The sequence below is a fragment of the Bos grunniens genome, chromosome 5 (genome assembly GCF_055505025.1).
Source record: "Bos grunniens cultivar Pamir isolate PY7600 chromosome 5, Bosgru_T2T1.0, whole genome shotgun sequence".
NCBI classification, from domain to species: domain Eukaryota; kingdom Metazoa; phylum Chordata; class Mammalia; order Artiodactyla; family Bovidae; genus Bos; species Bos grunniens.
The window spans coordinates 83576561-83596797 of record NC_141169.1 but is presented as its reverse complement, the minus strand read 5'-3'; the positions used below and the strand labels follow the sequence as shown (position 1 = coordinate 83596797).

At 40.7% G+C, this 20237-nt stretch overlaps 2 protein-coding genes across 5 annotated transcripts in view; both read left to right on the top strand.

Annotated features, from left to right (window-relative positions):
• Positions 1-7537, top strand: part of STK38L (serine/threonine kinase 38 like) — an 81702-nt gene extending 74165 nt beyond the window's left edge. For all 3 annotated transcript variants that reach the window (XM_086401634.1, XM_086401635.1, XM_086401633.1), the window contains 5 exons: positions 145-262; positions 695-818; positions 2174-2269; positions 4516-4607; positions 4712-7537. In XM_086401634.1, the coding sequence (XP_086257760.1) occupies positions 145-262; positions 695-818; positions 2174-2269; positions 4516-4607; positions 4712-4839 (558 nt within the window). In that variant the 3' untranslated portion in view covers positions 4840-7537. The remainder of the gene's footprint in view (positions 1-144; positions 263-694; positions 819-2173; positions 2270-4515; positions 4608-4711) is intronic.
• Positions 7538-14520: 6983 nt separating this feature from the next.
• BMAL2 (basic helix-loop-helix ARNT like 2) overlaps positions 14521-20237 on the top strand; it is a 97733-nt gene continuing 92016 nt past the window's right edge. The window contains exon 1 of one of the 2 annotated variants that reach the window (XM_086401632.1): positions 14521-14751. In XM_086401632.1, the coding sequence (XP_086257758.1) occupies positions 14721-14751 (31 nt within the window). In that variant the 5' untranslated portion in view covers positions 14521-14720. The remainder of the gene's footprint in view (positions 14752-20237) is intronic. The other variant, XM_086401631.1, reaches the window with a different exon arrangement.

The following is a 20237-nucleotide window of genomic DNA, read 5'->3' as shown; positions in this document are numbered from 1 at the left end:
AAAACACATATTCGATTCAAAATTAGCTTCTGTATATTTTAGTTTTTCCAGTAGTGAGCCATACTCAGATCTTTCAAAAAATATATATATATACTATATATATATATATTGAGGACACTGGTTTGACAAGCTGTTCCTTTGCAGGCATATTCAACAGTTGGGACACCAGATTACATTGCTCCAGAAGTATTCATGCAGACTGGCTACAACAAATTGTGTGACTGGTGGTCTTTGGGAGTAATTATGTATGAAATGCTAATAGGTATGTTTTATTATTCATTTATGTACATACCATGTAAATCAGAGCACCACTGACTGAACATACTGTAGATAATATGGGCTAAAATATCTGAACTCTTTAAGCTGATTTCTGGCATCCCCCAATGTTAAATACACAATGATAAATATTGGTGAGCTCTCTAGGGATCCTGTGTCAGGAAAGAGGCATTTAACCAGAATTCCTAGGTATCTAAATTGTATCTGCATGACCTTTTAGGTGAAAGAGGGGCAATGCTTTAAATCCTTTATTTTGTTGACTTTATAAGCCATTTTCTTATAAATGGATGAATGTTGGTATTTTTTTATTGTTAAGTAGAGCGCTCAGGGCTATTTTGTTTTTTTGTGATATGTAGATAGAAGGTGCAGCAAATTTGATCATAAAGGCTAATGAAACCTTATTTCCTGTGATACTTAGGATATCCACCTTTCTGCTCTGAAACACCTCAAGAAACATACAGGAAAGTGATGAACTGGAAAGAAACTCTGGTATTTCCTCCAGAGGTGCCTATATCTGAGAAAGCCAAGGACTTAATTCTTAGGTTAGTAGTTAAATCTCTTAAAGAGGTTATGGTATCTTAAGGCCTCACAGGGACCTAAAAGATTAAATTGCCTATTTCAGTTTTGTGGGAAGAAAAAGACTATCACTGATCTATACAGTTTAAGAACTCAGTAAAGAAAGGGCATTTTGGTTTTTTTTAATGCAGATTCTTAAAAGGTAATATTCAGGGGAAAAAAAAAAGAGTTAAGAGGGAAGAAGTCTTATATTATTTCAGAGGTCACTCCTGTTGGATTACAATGACTTTATCCCCTAAAGAGAAAGGGAAAATAAATTCTTAGTAGCAGTTCATATCACAAAAGTCTATGTAAGAAAAACACCAATACAGTATATTAATGCATATATATGAAATTTAGAAAGATGGTAATGATGACCCTCTATGTGAGACAGCAAAAGAGACACAGATGTAAAGAACAGACTTTTAGACTCAGTGGGAGGAGGTGAGGGTGGGATGATTTGAGAAAATAGCATTGAAACATGTATATTATCATATGTGAAATAGATCGCCAGTCCAGGTTCGATGAATGAGACAGGGTGCTCAGGGCTGGTGCACTGGGATGACCCTGAGGGATGTGATGGGGAGGGAGGTGGGAGGGGGCTTCAGGATGGGGACATATGTACACCCATGGCTGATTCATGTGAATGTATGGCAAAAGCCACCACAATATTGTAAAGTAATTAGCCCCCAATTAAAAAAAAGTCTATGTATGAAACCTTTTCTAAGCAAAAGATTCATTCTTTTTCTCAACTAAGATGAAGTGTTTAGGTTCTATTGTGGATTCCTAGAAGGAATATGAATTGGGACAATCTTATAAAAAAAAAATCTTCAAACTGTCTTTGACCTTTGACCCAGCAATTCTACTTCTAGGAATTTTGCATATGCAGATAATCAGATGTGTGTAAAGATTTAGGATATATTATGTTATCTTGATACTGTTTTTAGTAATGAAAGGTTGAAAATCATCTAACTGGCAATGGTGAAGTAGCTAAGTAAATTGTAGTGTTTCCATGTGTAAACTTTAGAAAACAAATGTATAGAAAAATAGTTAAATGACTTTGGGAAATGTTCTCAGTATATTAAGTGAAAAAAAAATAATGGAAACTCCTTATCAACACCATATTTTTGAAATTATAGTAAAAGACTGGAAGGAAGTAGCCTCCAACTGTTTGCAATAGTTATGTCTGAATAGTGCAGTTATAGATGATTTCTGTTTTTCCTCACATTTCTCACAATAGAGTTAACTTCAGTAAACAGAAAAAAAGGTGAAATGTTGGAAATAATGCAGAGTACTTGAGATGTAGTCTGCATATTATAATTTCTGTGTTCCCATTTTCTAGGTTTTGTATTGATTCTGAAAATAGAATTGGGAATAGTGGAGTAGAAGAAATAAAAAGTCATCCTTTTTTTGAAGGCGTTGACTGGGGGCACATCAGGTATGTTTACAGGCTTTGAGTGGGATAAGGCCATGTGAGTGAAAACTTTCTACTAGATTTGGTGATTAATTTACCTGATTCTGATTGATTAAATACAAGAGGTAACATTGTGGTCATGTGACAAATTAGTGTTTTCTGGATTATATAAATGAGTGAGACTGTAGTGGCCATAGCTAAATGACTCATTTTATGTAACATCCACTTTAAGAAACAAGCACATACTGTGCCAGTTTAGATTTTGATATGCAAAGTTACATGATGAAGGCTGTTAGCACAACAAAGATGTAATTACATTTAATACTGTATAACTATTTTTGTCCTCTCATATTCTATACTGTGTTTCCTTTATTAATTTTGAAGAATATACAGTCCCTCTTATAAACACTGTGAAAGTGAAAGTCACTCAGTCGTATCCAACTCTTTGCAAACCCATGCACTATACAGTCCATGGAATTCTCCAGGCCAGAATACTGGAGTGGGTAACCTTTCCCTTCTCCAGGATATCTTCCCAACTCAGGGATCGAACCCAGGTCTCCCGCATTGTGAGAGAAGTTAAATAATGCAGGTAACTTTTAAGAACTGGTTTAGAGGAGTTTGTTGTGAGCATTGGCCTTTATTCATTTTGTGGCCAAACTGTCTTCAGCAGTTCTGGTCTCTCCCCCACACAGCAACAGTTCAGAAACAAATCTGATTGTGCCATTTCCTTCCTTCTCTTTGTACTCAGAGAGAGATACTAAGGGTCCTTCCCTGCTTTTCAGGATTTTGGGATATGATTCTTGCCTCACCTGTAGAAGCTGCATCTTGTGTGGTTCCTGCCCCATCCCTCCCATCCTAGGGCATTGTCGTTTACTCTTCATTCTGACGAAAATGCTCTTCACCTCTCTGGCCTCCCTGCCCTCAGTCCTGCCTCGCCTAGGCTCGCCAGCCCCCCTTTCCACTTTCAAGACAGCTAAGTGTCCCCTCATGGGAGCCCCTACAACGTGCTAGACACTCTACCTGATTCTGGAGTAGGTATATTTGGGGGGACTGTTAACTGTATGTCCAGCACTGTTTTAAGTACTTTACATTTCTCATCTTATCCTCATAATAAGCCTTATACAATAGGTATTATTATTATCCCCATTTTACAAATGAGAAAACTAAGTCACAGAGAAGTAATTTGCCTTACTAGTGCCTCAGCTAGTAAGTGATCTGGCTAGAACTGAGTCCAGGCAGTGTGATTCCGGAGTCCTGACTCTAAACCGCTACACTGCATTTTACTGTCCGTGTGTCATCTCATTGAGCAGAACTATCACATGATTCCCCCTGTTACGGTTGAAAGAATGCTTATAGACTACCAGTCCAGTCTCCTGGTTTTACATGAGGGAAGAGTCACAATGTCTAAGGTCATTCTGATAATTACTAGAGATTAGATCTCAGGGCACCAGAGTTTATACGTTTTTACACTAAACTAATATAAATTTATTAAGTTAGTACATTAAGTGTAAATAGGTTAGAATAATTCTGGGGAAAATATAAATGTGTTTTTACAAAATTTTGTACACTTATCACCTAATTGATCATTAAGTACTTGCTGAAAAAATAGAAGCAATAAAAATTGATGAATTTCCTAAACTATTTATCCTGCTAAAAATAGTTTAGGAAATTCATCAATTTTTATTGCTTCTATTATTTAGCATGATAAAAAAACATTTTCATGACTTATTATTTTTTTTAACCTAATGCCCCCAGTTCCCTTAAAATTTATATGACTGAGAAGTTTTTGGGTTCAGATTTCATCACAAACATGTAGTCCCTTCACCGTTTGAGCCCCTTATTTTCCTAAATGACTTGACTTATGAAGTGGTGGATCCTCTACTAGAAGAATTCTATTTCTAAATTAATTAGGTTGGATTCTGGTCCCCACAATGTTGAGGGTACTTTATAGAATGATAAAATTTTTTAAATAAAATTCTCTGTTCTCCTTTCCCTTTCATTAACTATTGTTTTTCCTCTTTAAAAAAAGAAACAGCATGAGAAAGTCTTGGTATAAACAAATAAAAATTCCAAGTAAATGATAATATTTTAATAAGAAAATTCTACTCAGCTATGAAATCCACTTAACTTCAGAAATTTCAGATCCATAATAAATTTCCTTGTCTCTTCTAATATCTATAGAACAGCATGCAGACTTTGCAAGTAGAATTAAGCTTTGGAAAACTGAATTCAAGAAAACTTAACCATGGTTACTCAATACTATTTTACAGGGAAAGGCCAGCAGCAATCCCTATAGAAATCAAAAGCATTGATGATACGTCAAATTTCGATGACTTTCCTGAATCTGATATTTTACAACCAGGTAAGACAGTCTCACAGTTAACCACATTTAAAAGACTATGAAAGTGATAACATATTTCATTAATGAAATTCCTTTGGTCTTGGTTAATTTTTCTATCTTTCCAGTGCCAAACACCACGGAACCGGACTACAAATCCAAAGACTGGGTTTTCCTCAATTATACCTATAAGAGGTTCGAAGGGTTGACTCAGCGTGGCTCTATCCCCACCTACATGAAGGCTGGGAAATTATGAGCGAAGACCACGTTGGCTCACAACCAAGAGAACTCAGGTAGCCGCATCACCAGGCTTGCTTGGCGTAGGTAACAAACAGTACACGGAAATACTCCTGACGACGGTGGTGCTTCTGACTACAAGAGGAAATTCTACAGGATTAGGATTTCGAAGACTACTACAGGAATTGGTTGGCAGTGCCAGCTGGCTTTTTTTCTTTTTTTAATATTATTTTTGTTAACTTTATTATATGAAGGTACTGGAATAAAAGAAATGTACATCCCTTTCTAACTGCACTGCCTACACGCGTATTAAGGTCCATTCCGCCTGTGTGTGCCGTGGCTTTGTACTGTAACACCTCTAATCAATTCAGGAGAAACACATATCATGTAAAGCAACATAGGCTAACCTGTAGGTAACACTGCAGTATTGGCTGTTTTACTGCACACCTTATGGGTCTAGATAATCAATAAAAGCCATCTTCCATAGCTGGTATTAGAACACTTGCCCTATTGGTTTGGACATCTATAGAATATATATGAAGACAATTTCTGTAATGGTTTTAAGGCATTTTAAAAAGGAAATACACTGGGTTATTTAAAAAATAAAGTTTATCATCATGTTATTACACAAACTCCACAGTAGGGAGTAACGAGTTTTGAATAAGGAGGAAGTTGAACAGCTTCACTCAAGCACTCCACTAATATATTTACTTTGCATTCAGAAATACTGATGACCTTTATACATGTATTCTGTATACTCATAGGGAGATGTACTGTATCATATAAAATGTAAAGTTGCTTTTCTTGTGACAAGAGGACTTCTTTCTTAATAAGAGGACATGGCATTATTTTAATTTGATTATGGTGAGTTGAATTGAAGAAATGACCATGAAGGCTGCTTGTAGAACTACTAGTGTATTTTTATTAAACTATTTTTTTAAACGTCAAACTTCTGATCATGTAAATGAACTTGTAGAGAACAAAGAGCTATTTACTTTGGTTTTCTAGAAAGTTGTTACATATCATGGCTGGTTAACTTTTATTTGTTTTGATGAAAAATTTTCCTTTGATAGTACTTGTATTATTGTGCCATTATTTTCTTATACTCCAAATGTACCAAAGATCCTGAACAGAGTGGATGTTCGCAGCTGTGGGGGATTTTACTGTCCTGCGGGAATGCTGTCTTCAGATCTTTGATGGAGGCTAGCTCATTCAAGGGCACTACTGTTCATGTTTAGCTCCATCACTGTGGTTACTGTAAAGGGAATTAAGGAAATAAATGCAGGCCAGGGGGCTTGTGATTAGAGGATGGGGGAGGTGATGTCAGCAGCAAATCCCCCAAGAATGCGATAGTCTTTTCCAGCTCAACATTTTCATTTAAAAATGACTCTCTGAGGTTTTGGCTTCATCAGTAATAGCGGAGGAGTATTAATTTATCAAAGAATGGCCTAATGTTTGTCTTAACTGTTAACTAGTAGAATTTCTTTTTTAGATACAACAGTTATTACTGTTATGAATGATCTGTGATCAGAATCTAAAATGATAATTTATTTGTATAGATGTTCTTCTAGTGGGGAAGAATTGCATAGGACTATTATGCAGATCTACAAAAGCTTTTATAAATGTTCCTGCTTTCTAGGGAGCTCCATGGTGTTTCAATAAGGCCATTCTATTCTTTTTTTCTTCCTGCCCTGTTCTCCCCTTCCCTTTCCTTCCTTTCCCTCCCCCACCTTCCTTCCTTCCTTCCTCCCCTTTCCCTCCTAGTATTTGTTTGATACTTATTATGTGTTCACCTAATAGTTCATCTCCATTTTTCTTATCTGGAACATGTGACCAAGTATTTAGGAGAGAGAACTATTAAAATTTTGGGGTTGTCTCCTTTTGCCTAGCTCTGGTTTTTCTAATTACAACTGCCTCTAATTTTAAAAACTCTCTAACTTACATTTAGTTTTATGAAATTTTTCTCATTCCCCCCACTCCCCAGTGTTTTTTTAAAAAGGATGTTTTGCTAGTGTGAATGGGTAAGATACAAGGAAATTGCAACATACTCTGGTTCTACTATGGTAACTATTCTAGTATTAAAAAATTTCATTAATTCAAGTGAGAGAGAGAGAGATTGATATAAAGGAGCTGAATTACCTAAGTTTACCTTTTAACTGAATAAGAATAGAGCATTTTAGTTTCCATTTCCTTCATTCTTATTAATAGGAAGAACTTGGGGATAGTTATGGTTTCTTGGCAGCAGAAGGGCAGTTATGAAAAGTTTACCTTGTTAAGATACTCATTTTTCCCTGGAGTTGAGTGATTCATAATCTTTGGGGTTTCCTCCTCATCAAAAGCATTTCTTAAGTGCCTATCTAAAAGCAATTAAAGACTGTGTCTGCCCTTTGGAAGCTAAGAATTTGATTCATAAAGCAAATTAGATAATTTGCAAAGTACCCTTGAGCTTGAATTTTCTCTTATTATATATAATTTTCTCTTATTATATCCCATGTTTCAGGTGAACCATTTAATTTAAATGACAAAACCCTATCTAATCAACAGAGCATAATGACATTTTCTTTAAATTAGACTCTATTTTGAATTAAAGAGTTTTGTTATAAACTGTGTGTTTTTGGTTTTTCTAAGTATATAGAAAGCTTGTATAATTCAGATTTGTTGATTTCCTGATTTAATGTAGACTTTGACTTTTTTTATTAAAAAACCTTTGTATTAAAGCAAGTTATGTTTTTTCTTTTATGCTTTTCTTATTTACATGGCTTTAAATGTTTAAATTTATTGAAGCGTAGTGCTATCTGAGAATAGGAAATTTCTTATCAACCTTTACTGAATGGAATATATATCTGATTTAATAAGCTATTAGTTGAATGGAAAATAACAAGTATGGAATATTCAAAACTGGTTGCTTAGGGTTAAGATAGGGTTTCATTTATTTCTGTAATAATATACTTTTTCTGTTTTTTTTAAACACCTGTTATCTTTGTGTAGATCTGTAAATCTTACAATATTTTAAAGTACATTTATTTTTGGTGTTTTATTGTAGAAAACCTTTAGACAATCAACCCAGCAGTATCTACTGGTAGGAGAAACAGCTATCTATCTATCAATGATCTACAAAGAAATGGATTGAAATTTTAATCAGTAGAGAGGTCCCTGCCTACAAAACACATTCTATTTTCTCTCTGAATTGCTAAGAGTCAGAACATTCAAAATAACTATTTTGCTACAACCATGAATATTCCCCTTGTCTTTATTTAAATTTTGTTTTCTCTATAGAAGTGCACTTATCTCTGGAACATTTTAATGAAACAAACACTTGGAACAAATATAAATACAGTACACTTAGGACTACTAGAGATATTTTAGATTTTTATGAAAAAATGAGAGTAATATTGCTACTTTTAAAAGGACTGAAGTAATAAAGATAGATGTTAGTTATTTTTAAAGCAATATAAATTATTCAGCAGTTGTCTGGAAAATAAAAACCAGGCTATTGAGTTCTGTGTTCAGTTACTGAGTTTCAAAAAAATGTTTTGGTGGCATCATGCACTTTTCATTGAAGGTAAGAAAAGAATAAAAAGTATGTTTACAATATTTTTGTTGGTGAGGTTTTTTGATTATATTTTTGAATTTTGACATAGATGTTACCCAAACCTCAAGAAAGCCTGCTTTGTAAAGGGATCCAACTTTTACCCTTAAAGATCACATCAAGAACAACATATTGGATAAATATTTTAAGTTTCAATTTTCTTATGTTTAAACACTCAAGATAGTTGTACAGGTTTATATGCAGCTACTCCACTAGGCCAAAATCAATTAGCAGGTAGAAATGAAAATATGCCTCAAAATAGCAATGGAAACTAGGGATATAAGTGCCCAGGGTACCCAGGTACTACTTCGTCTATCCCACTGGAGACACCGATCAGTGATCATGACACTGTTTCTGCCAGTCTCAGAGAGAGCCAGTCAGAATCCTGTTCATCCTAGCTGTGCTTCCAGCTATGCCCTGACTGACATCATTTTAGTAATGCTATTGTTAAAATGGTAAAAATACTGAATATTAAAATTTGGAATTCAGAGCAAATTTTGATATTCTACATTTATCTTTCAAAAGCATCTTGTTAAAAGAACTTATATTTTGCTTTATAAAATGCTTTCACTTAGCTTACTCATTTTGGTCTTTTCTACTACTCTGTGAAAGAAACATAATATTTTACAGATGATAAACATGAAACTGAGTGTGAATTACCCAAACTTAGGTAATAGATTGCTCTTGAACCAAGTCTGGGGCTCCTTCCATTCCCCAGATAACAGAGCACACTTCCTTAACAAATTATCTGATATGTTTCTAGACCTCAGAAAAACACATGGGAAGCCAGTGACCAAGTTGGTATTTTGGGTTCTTTTGACTGCAAGTATAAGATGCAAGTAAAAATGCAAAAATAAGGAAAATGAGTATCTTGTGTAAAACTAAGACACAAGATAGGGACCTTCCAGAGTAAATTTAGCATCTCAAAAATGTCTTCAAGAACAGATTCTTTCTAGTTTTCTACATTGTCATCAGCAGAGTGTTGGATGTCCTTGGGCTTGTTTTCTCAGAGGGCTGGATGGCTACAGGGACTCTAAGCATCAAATTGTCATACAAGTCTTTAAAAAGGAGATTGTTCATCCTCTTTTTAAGAGTAAGGAAAATCTTTTCCAGAAGCATTCTAAGCAAAGAACCCTGCCCTCCAACCCTACTTTGTTGGCCTTGATTATGCCATCCATCCATTCCTACAATAGTACCTGGTCTGTTGATTGATTTAAACTAAGCAGGCTTCACATCCTTGGTACAGAGTGCTGCTGCTAAGTCGCTTCAGTCGTGTCCAACTCTGTGCAACCCCATAGACCGCAGCCCACGAGGCTCCCCCATCCCTGGGATTCTCTAGGCAAGAACATCTGGAGTGGGTTGCCATTTCCTTCTCCAATGCATGAAACTGAAAAGTGAAAGTGAAGTCGCTCAGTCGTGTCTGACTCTTCGAGACCCCTTGGACTGCAGCCCATCAGGCTCCTCCGTCCATGGCATTTTCCCGGCAAGAGTACTGGAGTGGGTTGCCATTGAGGCTCCCCTAAAGCACATGGCCACCTGACACCAGAACCAAATTGGAGTTAACCCCCAAGATAATTAAAAGGGTGCCACACTGGTTTATACCAATGGTTCTTACTGAAGCCACTGCACTTGGGTTTTGTTACTGATTCTGCCATTGCCTACATATGAACTGAAGGGCTGATCCATTAACACCTTTTCTGACGCATGTGAAATAGGAGTACTGAGGACCACTGTGCTAGACCATAGCTCAGCTACTGGGAGCCTAGGTTGCTTGTCCAGAGAAGCAGGAGTAGGGGTGGTCTCTGGACATCATACAAACAATGGATGTTTGGCCCAGTGACCAGGGTTTGGTCTTTTTAGTGCTACTGCCAAGGCTTCCAGCTGCCATTCGTCTCACGGGTCCATCTCCCACAAAGCTGTTATACCAGTCACAGGGATCCTCATCTACTTACTTCCTCTCAAGATCCAGGCAAGGGTGGGCCTAATGACTGGCCTCATCACTAGTGGCTCAACTGCTTTGTCTAACTTGAGAAGATAGGCTGTGATTAGTAGAAATCAAAACATTTCTCCGGAGGTTGTGCTAAAAACCATTACAAAGTTTATTACTGTTCATTCTAAAGCATTCGTTAGCAAATCCTTAAATGTTGAGATGACTTATAAGTCTCTGCCAAAGGGAGAAATACATAACAGGAAAGGGAGATTGTCGTTTGCCTTTCCTGTCCTCTTAGGTAAGTTAATCATGGACAAAACTTGAAAAATCCTCCAGTATGGGTCTATATAGTAGAGGACTGAGGAGGGTCTAGGGTACCATACATGTTGTAAGACTGTCCAAAACGTCCAAAAGTAAAAATTACTTCAGCTTTTGACACTTACATATACAAATACATACTCTCTAAGGAAAAAAGAGGCAGTAGCTCCATATATAAAGAGATGTCTGTAAACTATTCCCTCTTGTTCTAAGTTTTGTTCTCCCTGTATTTGTCTTGGAATTTTAGTTTATTGCTACTTCTGTCCTCTGGCTTATAGAAATACACACACACACACACACAACTTCTCCTTTGCAACAACCTAGGCTTAAGAAAATTCATTTTTGGCTAGTTGAAGCAATATTTCCTGAAATAGAGTACTTGGTGCAACTATTTCAGACTCAACTAGGATACTTGTTTGGATAAAGATTTAGTGTGTCTCACCCCAGACTTACTAAGTCAGAGTTTCTGGGGTGTTCTGAACTTCTGCACAGTCTCAATTCTGAGCTACTGAGCTCAGAAACTACTGAGCTAAAGGAAAAAGGACACTGGTTGGACTTTTCTAAAATGAAATAATACCTGCCTCACTGACTGTTATGAAAACATCTATATGAAGTAATGGATGTCCAGTTGGTGATGTACGGCAGTCAGTGCTTAATAGCCATGCCTGGCACAGTGTAGACACTCTACAAGCATTTGTGAACAAATGAATAACTGCATTTTATGAGCAGCCCTACTCCCCCTCTAAGGCCAATCTCAAAATGTTTTCATGTTTAGTAAATACATAAATCAACTCCAAAAGCATTGAAATGAACTATAGCCTTTGCTAAAGTTGTTATTTTCCAGGGAAATAATATAAGAGGGTTTGCATTACACAATGAAGCTTCCTAAATACCTTTAAAAATACTCTCAAATTTCCACTCCCAGTAGCCGCTGCCACCACCACTTCTGCTCTTTCTCATGAGTATACCCTCCTGCAATTACCTTCTCTGCGTCTCACCTCCATGGGCCAAGCTCAAGCTGCTTTCTCCCATTCCAGAAGCCCATGAGACACCTATCTCTCAAAACACGTTTGTGCCCCCCTGTTTCTCCTAACTGCATTCCCACTCATCAACCTGCTCAGCAAATCCAGGAACCTTCCCCAGAATTCACCCTCCATGGAACGTCAGGGGTGGAGGAGTGATGGGGAAGAAAGAGTAGTTTTAAATATTAATAATTATTTCCTCAGTCACTTAGGAGCTTATTAATGTGTATTTATTTTTATACATCACTGGAGATGGGGGTCTTCAATTTAACTATAATCCGAAACAGGTGATTTTTGTTATTGTTGTTCTGGACCAACTGAAATATATATGTGAACTTAAAGGGTCCTCCAAACAAAATTGCACTGTTACAACCCCAACAGGAGGTTGACAAGAATAGGAATTTATAGTGTGCTAGGCAGTGGTTCCTAATGTCAGTCTTGTTCTTGCTTGAGTATTTGGCAGTGAAGGAAATTAATGAACAAACTAAATTCCCCCTAAGATTAGCAATGGTTCCTGAAAGCAAAGTTTTTCCTGGGCTTTGGGGAAGGAAACCACATTGGCCGGAAGGAACTATACCATCCACTCTGCAAGTTCTGTTTCAAATCACCTTCTTACATTTTGCTCAAGGAGAAAATATGAAAAGACCACTAGTAAGAAAGGAGAGATGAATTTCCTATCCATCTGTCAAGATATTGTGTGATTATCTCTGCCTTATCCTAGGAGGTATAGTATAACCACTCTAAAAAAAAAAAAAATCTTAGGAAGTAAAGCTCCAGAGTTTAAGGAAAAAGTTGAAAGCAGAATTTAAATTTGAACAACTGGGGAAACACACATTAAACTATGAGAATGATTTGCCCCAAGGAGTCCTGTGTGTCTGCTCTTTGTGTGTTACACATCACATTTAGGTACCAGATTCCTGGCTTTTGCTCTCAGGCTTTTGGTGGAAGTGAATCATCATTTCTAAGACATGAGGACTGTGATGATTCACCAGCAAGCTTATCATATCACGTATGAACTCCTGAGGAGATCTGACTTTCACCATCTGGCTTCTACTGTATATTGAATGATTCTGGCCAAAACACTCATCTCTGAACCTCTGTTTGCCTACTGAGAAGACAAGAATTATAAGTGTTCAACCACCTCATAAAGGTTGTTATAAGGCTCACCTGAGATGATAAAGGGAAAAACACTTTGTAAGCAAGACAGCGTGTTTGTAGCTTGTCCGTCCCAGCTCGGTCGCTAAGCTGTGTCCAGTTCTTTGCGACACCATGGACTGAAGCCTGTGCACTCCTCTGTCCATGGGATTTCCCGGGCTAGAATACTGGAATGGGTTGCCATTTCCTTCTCCAAGGGATCTTCCAAATCCGGGGATCCAATGTGCGTCTCCCAAATTGCAAGCAGATTCTTTACCACTGAGCCGCCAGGGAAGCCCCTGTACTTTTTGCCCAGGATCCTAGAAATTCCACTTACCCATCAAAGTGGCATTGAACACATGTGCAATCTAAGAGTACCCCTCCTGCCCCCAAGTCTTGGTAAACCACCTCAAAACAGTGTACACTTGTCTGGAAAGCCAGGGTTTGAGCATGTTCAGGAAAACCTAGACCAGATCTTAAGAGTGTCTATCAGGCTGTCTGCGGAATTTTTCTTTCTGAGCCGACAGCACACGTTGGTGTCGGGGGACTTTGGTGTCTGTGGACTTCGGGTGGAGTTCCAAGTCAAAGTCAGGACTGGGATGTCTCAACAACGGTTTTTGGTTAGGGATGTGTCTCCTTGTGTGTTATCCAGGGCAGCATCTCTTGCCACCTCCAGCAGGATAAAATCCGGGACCCACTTAAGGCTACATCAGTCTCTCTGCGTCTGCCTACTTCCGTTGGGAACACGCGTCCAACTCCCTCGTCCTAAGTAGCTCTCAGGACACACAAAGCAGCTAGTTACGACGCTGTAATGGAGAGTCCTGAAGGAAAAGTATTAGTTTTAGGCTGGTTGATGCAGAGCTTTGGTGTTTTCTCTGCTGTTCCTTCCCTCCACTACAAGACAAACTGTGACCAAGGAACCCTAGAGTCCTATGGGCGGGGAGCGAACCAGCGTACTCCGCGTATGATGAGGGGCTGACAAGTGGTCCCCAAAGAATCTTGCTTCTGGATTTACCCAACTGTCTCAGGACCCCAAACAGCTTCTTTGGTGATGTGAATGTTGGACCATAAAGAAGGCTGAGCGCTGAAGAACTGATGCTTTGAAACTGTGGTGCTGGAGAAGACTTGAGAGTTCCTGGGACTTCAAGGAGATCAAACTAGCCAATCCTAAAGGAAATCAACCCTGAATATTCATTGGAAGGACTGATGATCGAGCTCCAATACTTTGGCTACTTGATGCGAAGAGCCGACTCATTGGAAAAGACCCTGATGCTGGGAAAGACTGAGGGCAGGAGGAGAAGGGGACGACAGAGGATGAGATGGTTGGATGGCATCACCGACTCAATGGATATGAGTTTGAGCAAGCTCCGGGAGTTGGTGACGGACAGGGAAGCCCGGCGTGGTGCAGTCCATGGGTCGCAAAGGGTCGGACATGAGTTAGAGACTGAACAACAATCTCCCCCCACGGCTCCCCCCGCCCCCTCCGCCACACACACACAAGGGGAACAACTCCACACTGCAGAACACCAGACAACGAATCTGGAAGTGATGGGGGAAACCTGCTTTAGACAGGCACGTTTCCAGCGAGGCTCCAGGCGCTGCTCTGCTGGCCTCCCCGCACTTCGCCTCGCTCCGCCGGGGTCGGCGGGCGGGGCTGCCGTGACTCCGCCCCGCGCGGTCCCTTTCTCCCGCCCCCGGCCCGGCGGCGACTAGACCCCCGGGCGGGCGAGCCCCCGGCCGCAAGCTCCTGAACCCCGAGCTGCAGTGGGGCCACCGTTGCATCGGGCAGAGCCCCGCGGGTGCCTGCGCCCTGCCCCGGGGCGGCCGCCTGGGCTGGCTCAGCGCTGGCTCGGGGCTCTCCATGCTGCGGGCCCCGGGGCTGCGGAGCCGGCCGGGTGGCTTCTGCGATGGCGACAGAAGCGGAGGCGGCGGCGAGAGGTGAGGTTGCGGGCGAGGGGCTCCGGCTGCGGGAGTGGCGCCCGGGCCTGCCTGGATCGAGCGGCCGGTGCGCGAGGCCAGGTGGGCTCACTTTGTCTGGGGCTCTCCTCCGACCTCGCATCACTTCGGCGGGCTTGGGGGCCGAGGTCTTCCCTTGCGGCACAGGTGCTGCTCGGCGCCCAGAGCATCCTCGCCCGGAGCGGGAGGTGGGGGTTGACGCCAGCGATCGCTGCCGGCTTTCGAACTGCCCGCAGCCCCATTTCGGGGCCCCGGGTCGGACGTTTCAGCGAAGATGAGCTGGCAAGGGACCGTCCACCCAGCGATCTCGCTGGGCGCCCACTTCTCAGTCGGCAAGGATTGCTGCGCAGACTTCTTAGATTTCGTTTTTCCCCTTCATAAACCATTTGCTATTAGCCGTTGAAGGAGCTCGAGCTCTGCGATCCTCTCCCCTCTGAACTGGAAATTCTCACTTCTATTCCGTTCTTTAAAACCTGCCCAGCGGTGGATCTGGCAGGCAAGCGCGGGGAGGCAGGTCCCCCACATTTCTTATTCTTGAAAACCACAGATTGCACCGCAACAGTCCTCTGTCAGCGAGAGGCGGCTCTTGTGCCATTTCAGCACTAGGAAAGTCATCCGTGGAATTTGTTTCGTTTTATATTATTTTGGAGTTTATGTAAATTGAGTTGGAAGCGTTGCTACGTCTTTTTCCTTTCTCTAGTGTTCTCTGGCGACATTCTCTGGTCTCTCATATGACTTCTTATAATTATGGACTGATCATAAAGTATTTGTTACTTAAGACGGACAGGAGGCAGGAAAAAAACATGTAAATAACTAAAAGACTGGCAGAGAGAAGTTCAGGGAAGCAGTTTGTTAAATCTCCCCTTTCCTTTTAGAATATTGTGATGCGTTTAGATTCTTCTGGGAAATACAGCAATGAGAAGAGGTCTTTTGAAAATCTAATAGGGGATTTAGATCATGGAGAGGTTTCTGAAATTCTATCATTTGAATATTTGAAATCTTTCTGGTCTATGTGAAGATGTGAGAAGGCACTGGTTTGAAAAGAGAAGGTAGTATTCATCATTTTAAGCCCAGAAATCCTGTTTTGGCTGTGACTGAACTCTGCCCTTTACTATGTCACCTGGGTTAAGTTACTTAGCATTAGTCTTTTCCTAAAGTGGGGATAATTTTAGTATCTGTCTTATAGGATTGTTAGAATTAAGTGAGATATAAATATATATATATATATTGTTTCATTTGGGTATGCTTTTATTACTGATAAAATTTAGCGTAGAGGCTACAAGAGTCATTTTGGACAAAAGTTTTGCTTTAAGGTTTTGTAATAGTTTCAGCTCCTTGTTGTTCACCATTTCTCCCTAAAAAGTCTTGTGTGTGTTTGTTTCTCTGCTTTTTTTTTTTTTTTCCCTAAGAAGAGCCTGGAGAGAAGCATCAGTGTTTCACATCCCTGTGATTTTGACTGATGTTTACCTCCCTTTTCCCTTCTCCTTTTTTTCTCCTGGCATTTACTGTCCCATGTTGCGCCATTGATGTCTGTGGACACTGGGTGTCTACATAAATGTCCACCCTCCCTGGAATCTGCATCCTTGTTTCTGATACCATATTTAAGCTCTAGACAGGGGATAGCTGTTAATGACATGCTTTGGCACAAATGGTGATGTCTCACTCAGTGTGTCTGAAACTGAGCCTGTCATCTCCCTCCTTATCCCAAATGGCTCTTCCTCCTGCCATAGTTGTGGTCCTCTCCTTTAATCCAGAAGTCTGAGAGTCTGTTTTACTTCCCCTTCTTCTATGCTCCCTAGGGTGACTACACAGACCTTAATTCTGCCCCATCTTCTCCGCACTGCCATTGCTGGAGGTCACACTCTGATCACCCCTTATTTGGATGGCTGCTTCACTTCTGCCTTTGACTGGGCCTCCTGAACACCCACCTTCTGTCCTTGCACCAGGGCACTATCCTATCCCTCCTTTGATAGGATCTTCAGTAGCTCTCCATTCCTATGTTAAAAAAGTTCAAAGTTCTCAACCCACCATTCAAGTCTTTCGGGCATCTGACCAGTCTTTGCAACCTCATCCTGAGTCCTACCTTTTCATCTTCCAGAGCTCCCTGTCTCCAAGCCTGTGTTCCTGTTTGAGAGCTCCTTGGACCGTTGCCTCTTTGCCCTGGCTCTGTAGTCTCCTTTGCCCCACTCACCCTTCTTTTTGCAACTGGCCCTCATGACCAATATACCCCTCTCCTTCCCTGGGCTAACTAATTTTCTTGAAGATGTTTTTAAAGATATGCTATCCTTTAGGAAACATCTTACACCCTCCTCTATTAGCCAGAATATAGTTGAGGTGACTTTAGAGAGACTTAAACAAGAATTGTTCTATGTACATGAAAGCCTAACTAGAGAGTAGAGTGGCTCGCTCTATGAAGTTATCCAGGGTCTGTGTTCCTTCTTTGTTTTTAAAACATTTTTATTGGAGTCTAGTTGCCTTACAATGCTGTGTTTGTTTCTGCTGAGCAGCAAAAGTGAATCAGTTACACATATGCATATATCCACTGTTTTTCAGATTTCCTTCCCATTTAGGTCACCACGGAGCACTGAGTAGAGTTCCCTGTGCTATATAGTGGGTTCTCATTAGTTCTCTGTTTTATACATAGTAGTGTATGTCAATCCCAGTCTCCCACGTATATTCCACTCCCCTTTGGGCTTCCAGGTGGCGCTAGTGGTAAAGAGTCCACATGCCAGTGCAGGAGACAAAAGAGATGTGAGTTCGATCCCTGCTTCAGGAAGATTCCCTGGAGAAGGGCATGGCAGTCCACTCCAGTACACTTCCCTGGAGAATCACATGGACAGAGGAGCCTGGTGGGCTACAGTCCACAGGGTCCCAAAGAGTCAGACATGACTGAAGCAACTTAGCACACACCCCTTTGGTAAACATAAGTTTGTTCTCTACATCTGTGACTCTTTCCTTTGCAAATAAGTCCATCTGAGATATAAATGTATTTAAATATATATATATATATATATATAGTACTCCATAAATGTTAGCTTAATATAGTTGTTATTAATTTACAGCTTCAGTTTGCTTTCTGAAAGTAATGAATCTCGTGTCTATTAAGAAAGTATTGTTGCACTCAAGTGTGTTGTTGCACTCACGTTAAAATTGGCCAAATATTTGGGCTTTTCTGAAAAAGAGGGGTATGAAAATACACCTGCTAATTCAAAATATGGCTTATACCAGGTAAGTCTTTATGATAAGTTTTTGGACAAAGAATTTATTGCTATTTAGCTGCATACCAGATGTTAACTTGGGGATGATCAAAATTAATCATTTTTCAGTAAAAGGAACAAAGTCTCCACAGGGCCTCAGAGGGCCAGCGTTTATTGAGCTCCTATTATGTACCAGGCATTTCTTAGCCTCATACCAGTCCTGTGATGTGGGTGATACCATATGCCTTTCATCAATGAGGTAAAAAAACTGAAGCTGTAGCCAGAAATTGACAAACAAACCTGAAGTTAAGCTCTGTGACTCCTGGCTGGGCTGCTCTTCTTTCTTTCCTGTCTGCTTGGATGGTTAATGGGCAGTGTGCTCACTGCCAGACACTCTGTCTAAAGAGGGAGAATTATTGTTGCAACTTCTCCCATTCCTGGAGGAAAAAAACAAAACAGGTCTCTATATCAGAATCCAGGGCCACAGGTTTTTTTCCCCCTGGTGCAAAATCCCTCCATATTCCTTTTTCCTAGGCAGACTGACATCAGGCCTTCACAATAAAATGAAAATCAGGGAATTCTCTGGTGGACCAGTGGTTAGTGGTTAGGGCTCTGTTTCTACTGCAGGGGGCTTGGGTTCAATCCCTGGTCTGGGAACCAAGATCCCACATGTCATGCAGTGCAGCCCAAAGGGGGGAAAAAAATCTAATAATGGTGATATGGAAAAAAATCCCCATGGTTTGATTACACTGCTGAAAAAATTGAGGGAGCTGGTTTTGAAGATGGCCACCAAAAATCAGCTGGTACCTAACATGATTGCCTGCTCACTTGTTTTTGATGGGTTGATGGTAAACAACAAGATTAAGCAAGCTGCCATGCCAAGTGACTGGCACCTTCTGGTAAATGATTCCAGAATCCTTGGAGTTAGGGAGCAGGCATTCTCGGGAGAGCAGCACATGTCCCAAGGCTGATTGCCAGATTTGGTCTTGGGTCTAGGCATACAAGGGGCAACTTTCTCGCCTTCCCTTCCCCCACTTTTTACCATCCCCTGTTTTCACCTGTGATGCTATCATACCCAACTCTTTTGAGGGGTAGTTCTGCAATTATGTAGTGGCTTAAATTCATTTTTGTGACTCAGATATCGAAAGTCACGTCCTAGTCCACTGTGCATAAACTACTCTTCTTGTCCTAGTCCTTCAGTCTGATGTGCGTTACTCAAGATAAACCAAGATGGGCCAAAAATGACTTTTGGCATGTTTTAGTGGGAGGAAAGCAAGAGCAAAAGAGAGAAAGGTGGAGGAGTGAGAGAGGAGGTTTGGAGTAAAGAGAGAGGAGGAGAGAGGGAAAGAGCTGCGGAGAAACATTGTTGAAGACGGAGGATGGAGAAGGTGGAGAAGGGGAGTGGAGAGGAACTGAGCCCCTGCGGCAGGTCGGGGGAGGGCTGAGGAGGGATGGAGGTGAGGAGAGGTGCAGGGGAGAAGGAAGGGTAGGGACTGCCACGCATTAGAGTTTGACTCCAGGAAAAAAGGAAATCTAATGTTTAAAATCCATTGGAAAGCCAAAATATTAGTAAACAGTGATTTCAGTATACTTTTTTCCTTGTGGAAAGACTTCTTGATTCTGAAAAGCGTGATCTGGACTTCCCCTCATGGTACAGTGGATAAGAATCCGCCTGCCAATGCAGGAGACATGGGTTCAATCCCTGGTCTGAGAAGATTCACTTGCCACAGAGCAATTAACGCCTGTGAGCCACAGATACCGAGTCTGACCTCTCGGGCTCGCAAGCCACAACTATTGAAGCCTGTGCACCCTAAAGCCTGCGCTCTGCAACAAGGGAAGTTTCCACAGTGAGAAGCCCACACATCACAATGAAGAGTAGCCCCCGTGCTCCACAACTAGAAAAAGCCCAGACAAAACCACAAAGAACCGCCAGCACAGACCAAAACAAATAGAAAAAGGAAAAGCACGATCTCTTTCTGTGTGGTGAATATTAATTAGAGCATCCTTTTGAAATCTCTTCCTTTGCGTAATGTTCAGAATATCGTAAACAAGATAATAAGATGTCATTCGACAGCCTTAATTTCAGTTGCCTTGAGCTGAAGACCTCGGTGCCTGGCATCCATCCAGGTGGTTAGTCAGCATCAACACCACCAGGGTCTCAGTGAGCCAGCAAGAGGCAAGTGTCTCATCTACCTAACCCCCAGTTTTTAAACTTAAAATACTTTGAAACTAATTAAAATATTTAAATCAGTCTAGGTGTATAATATTAAA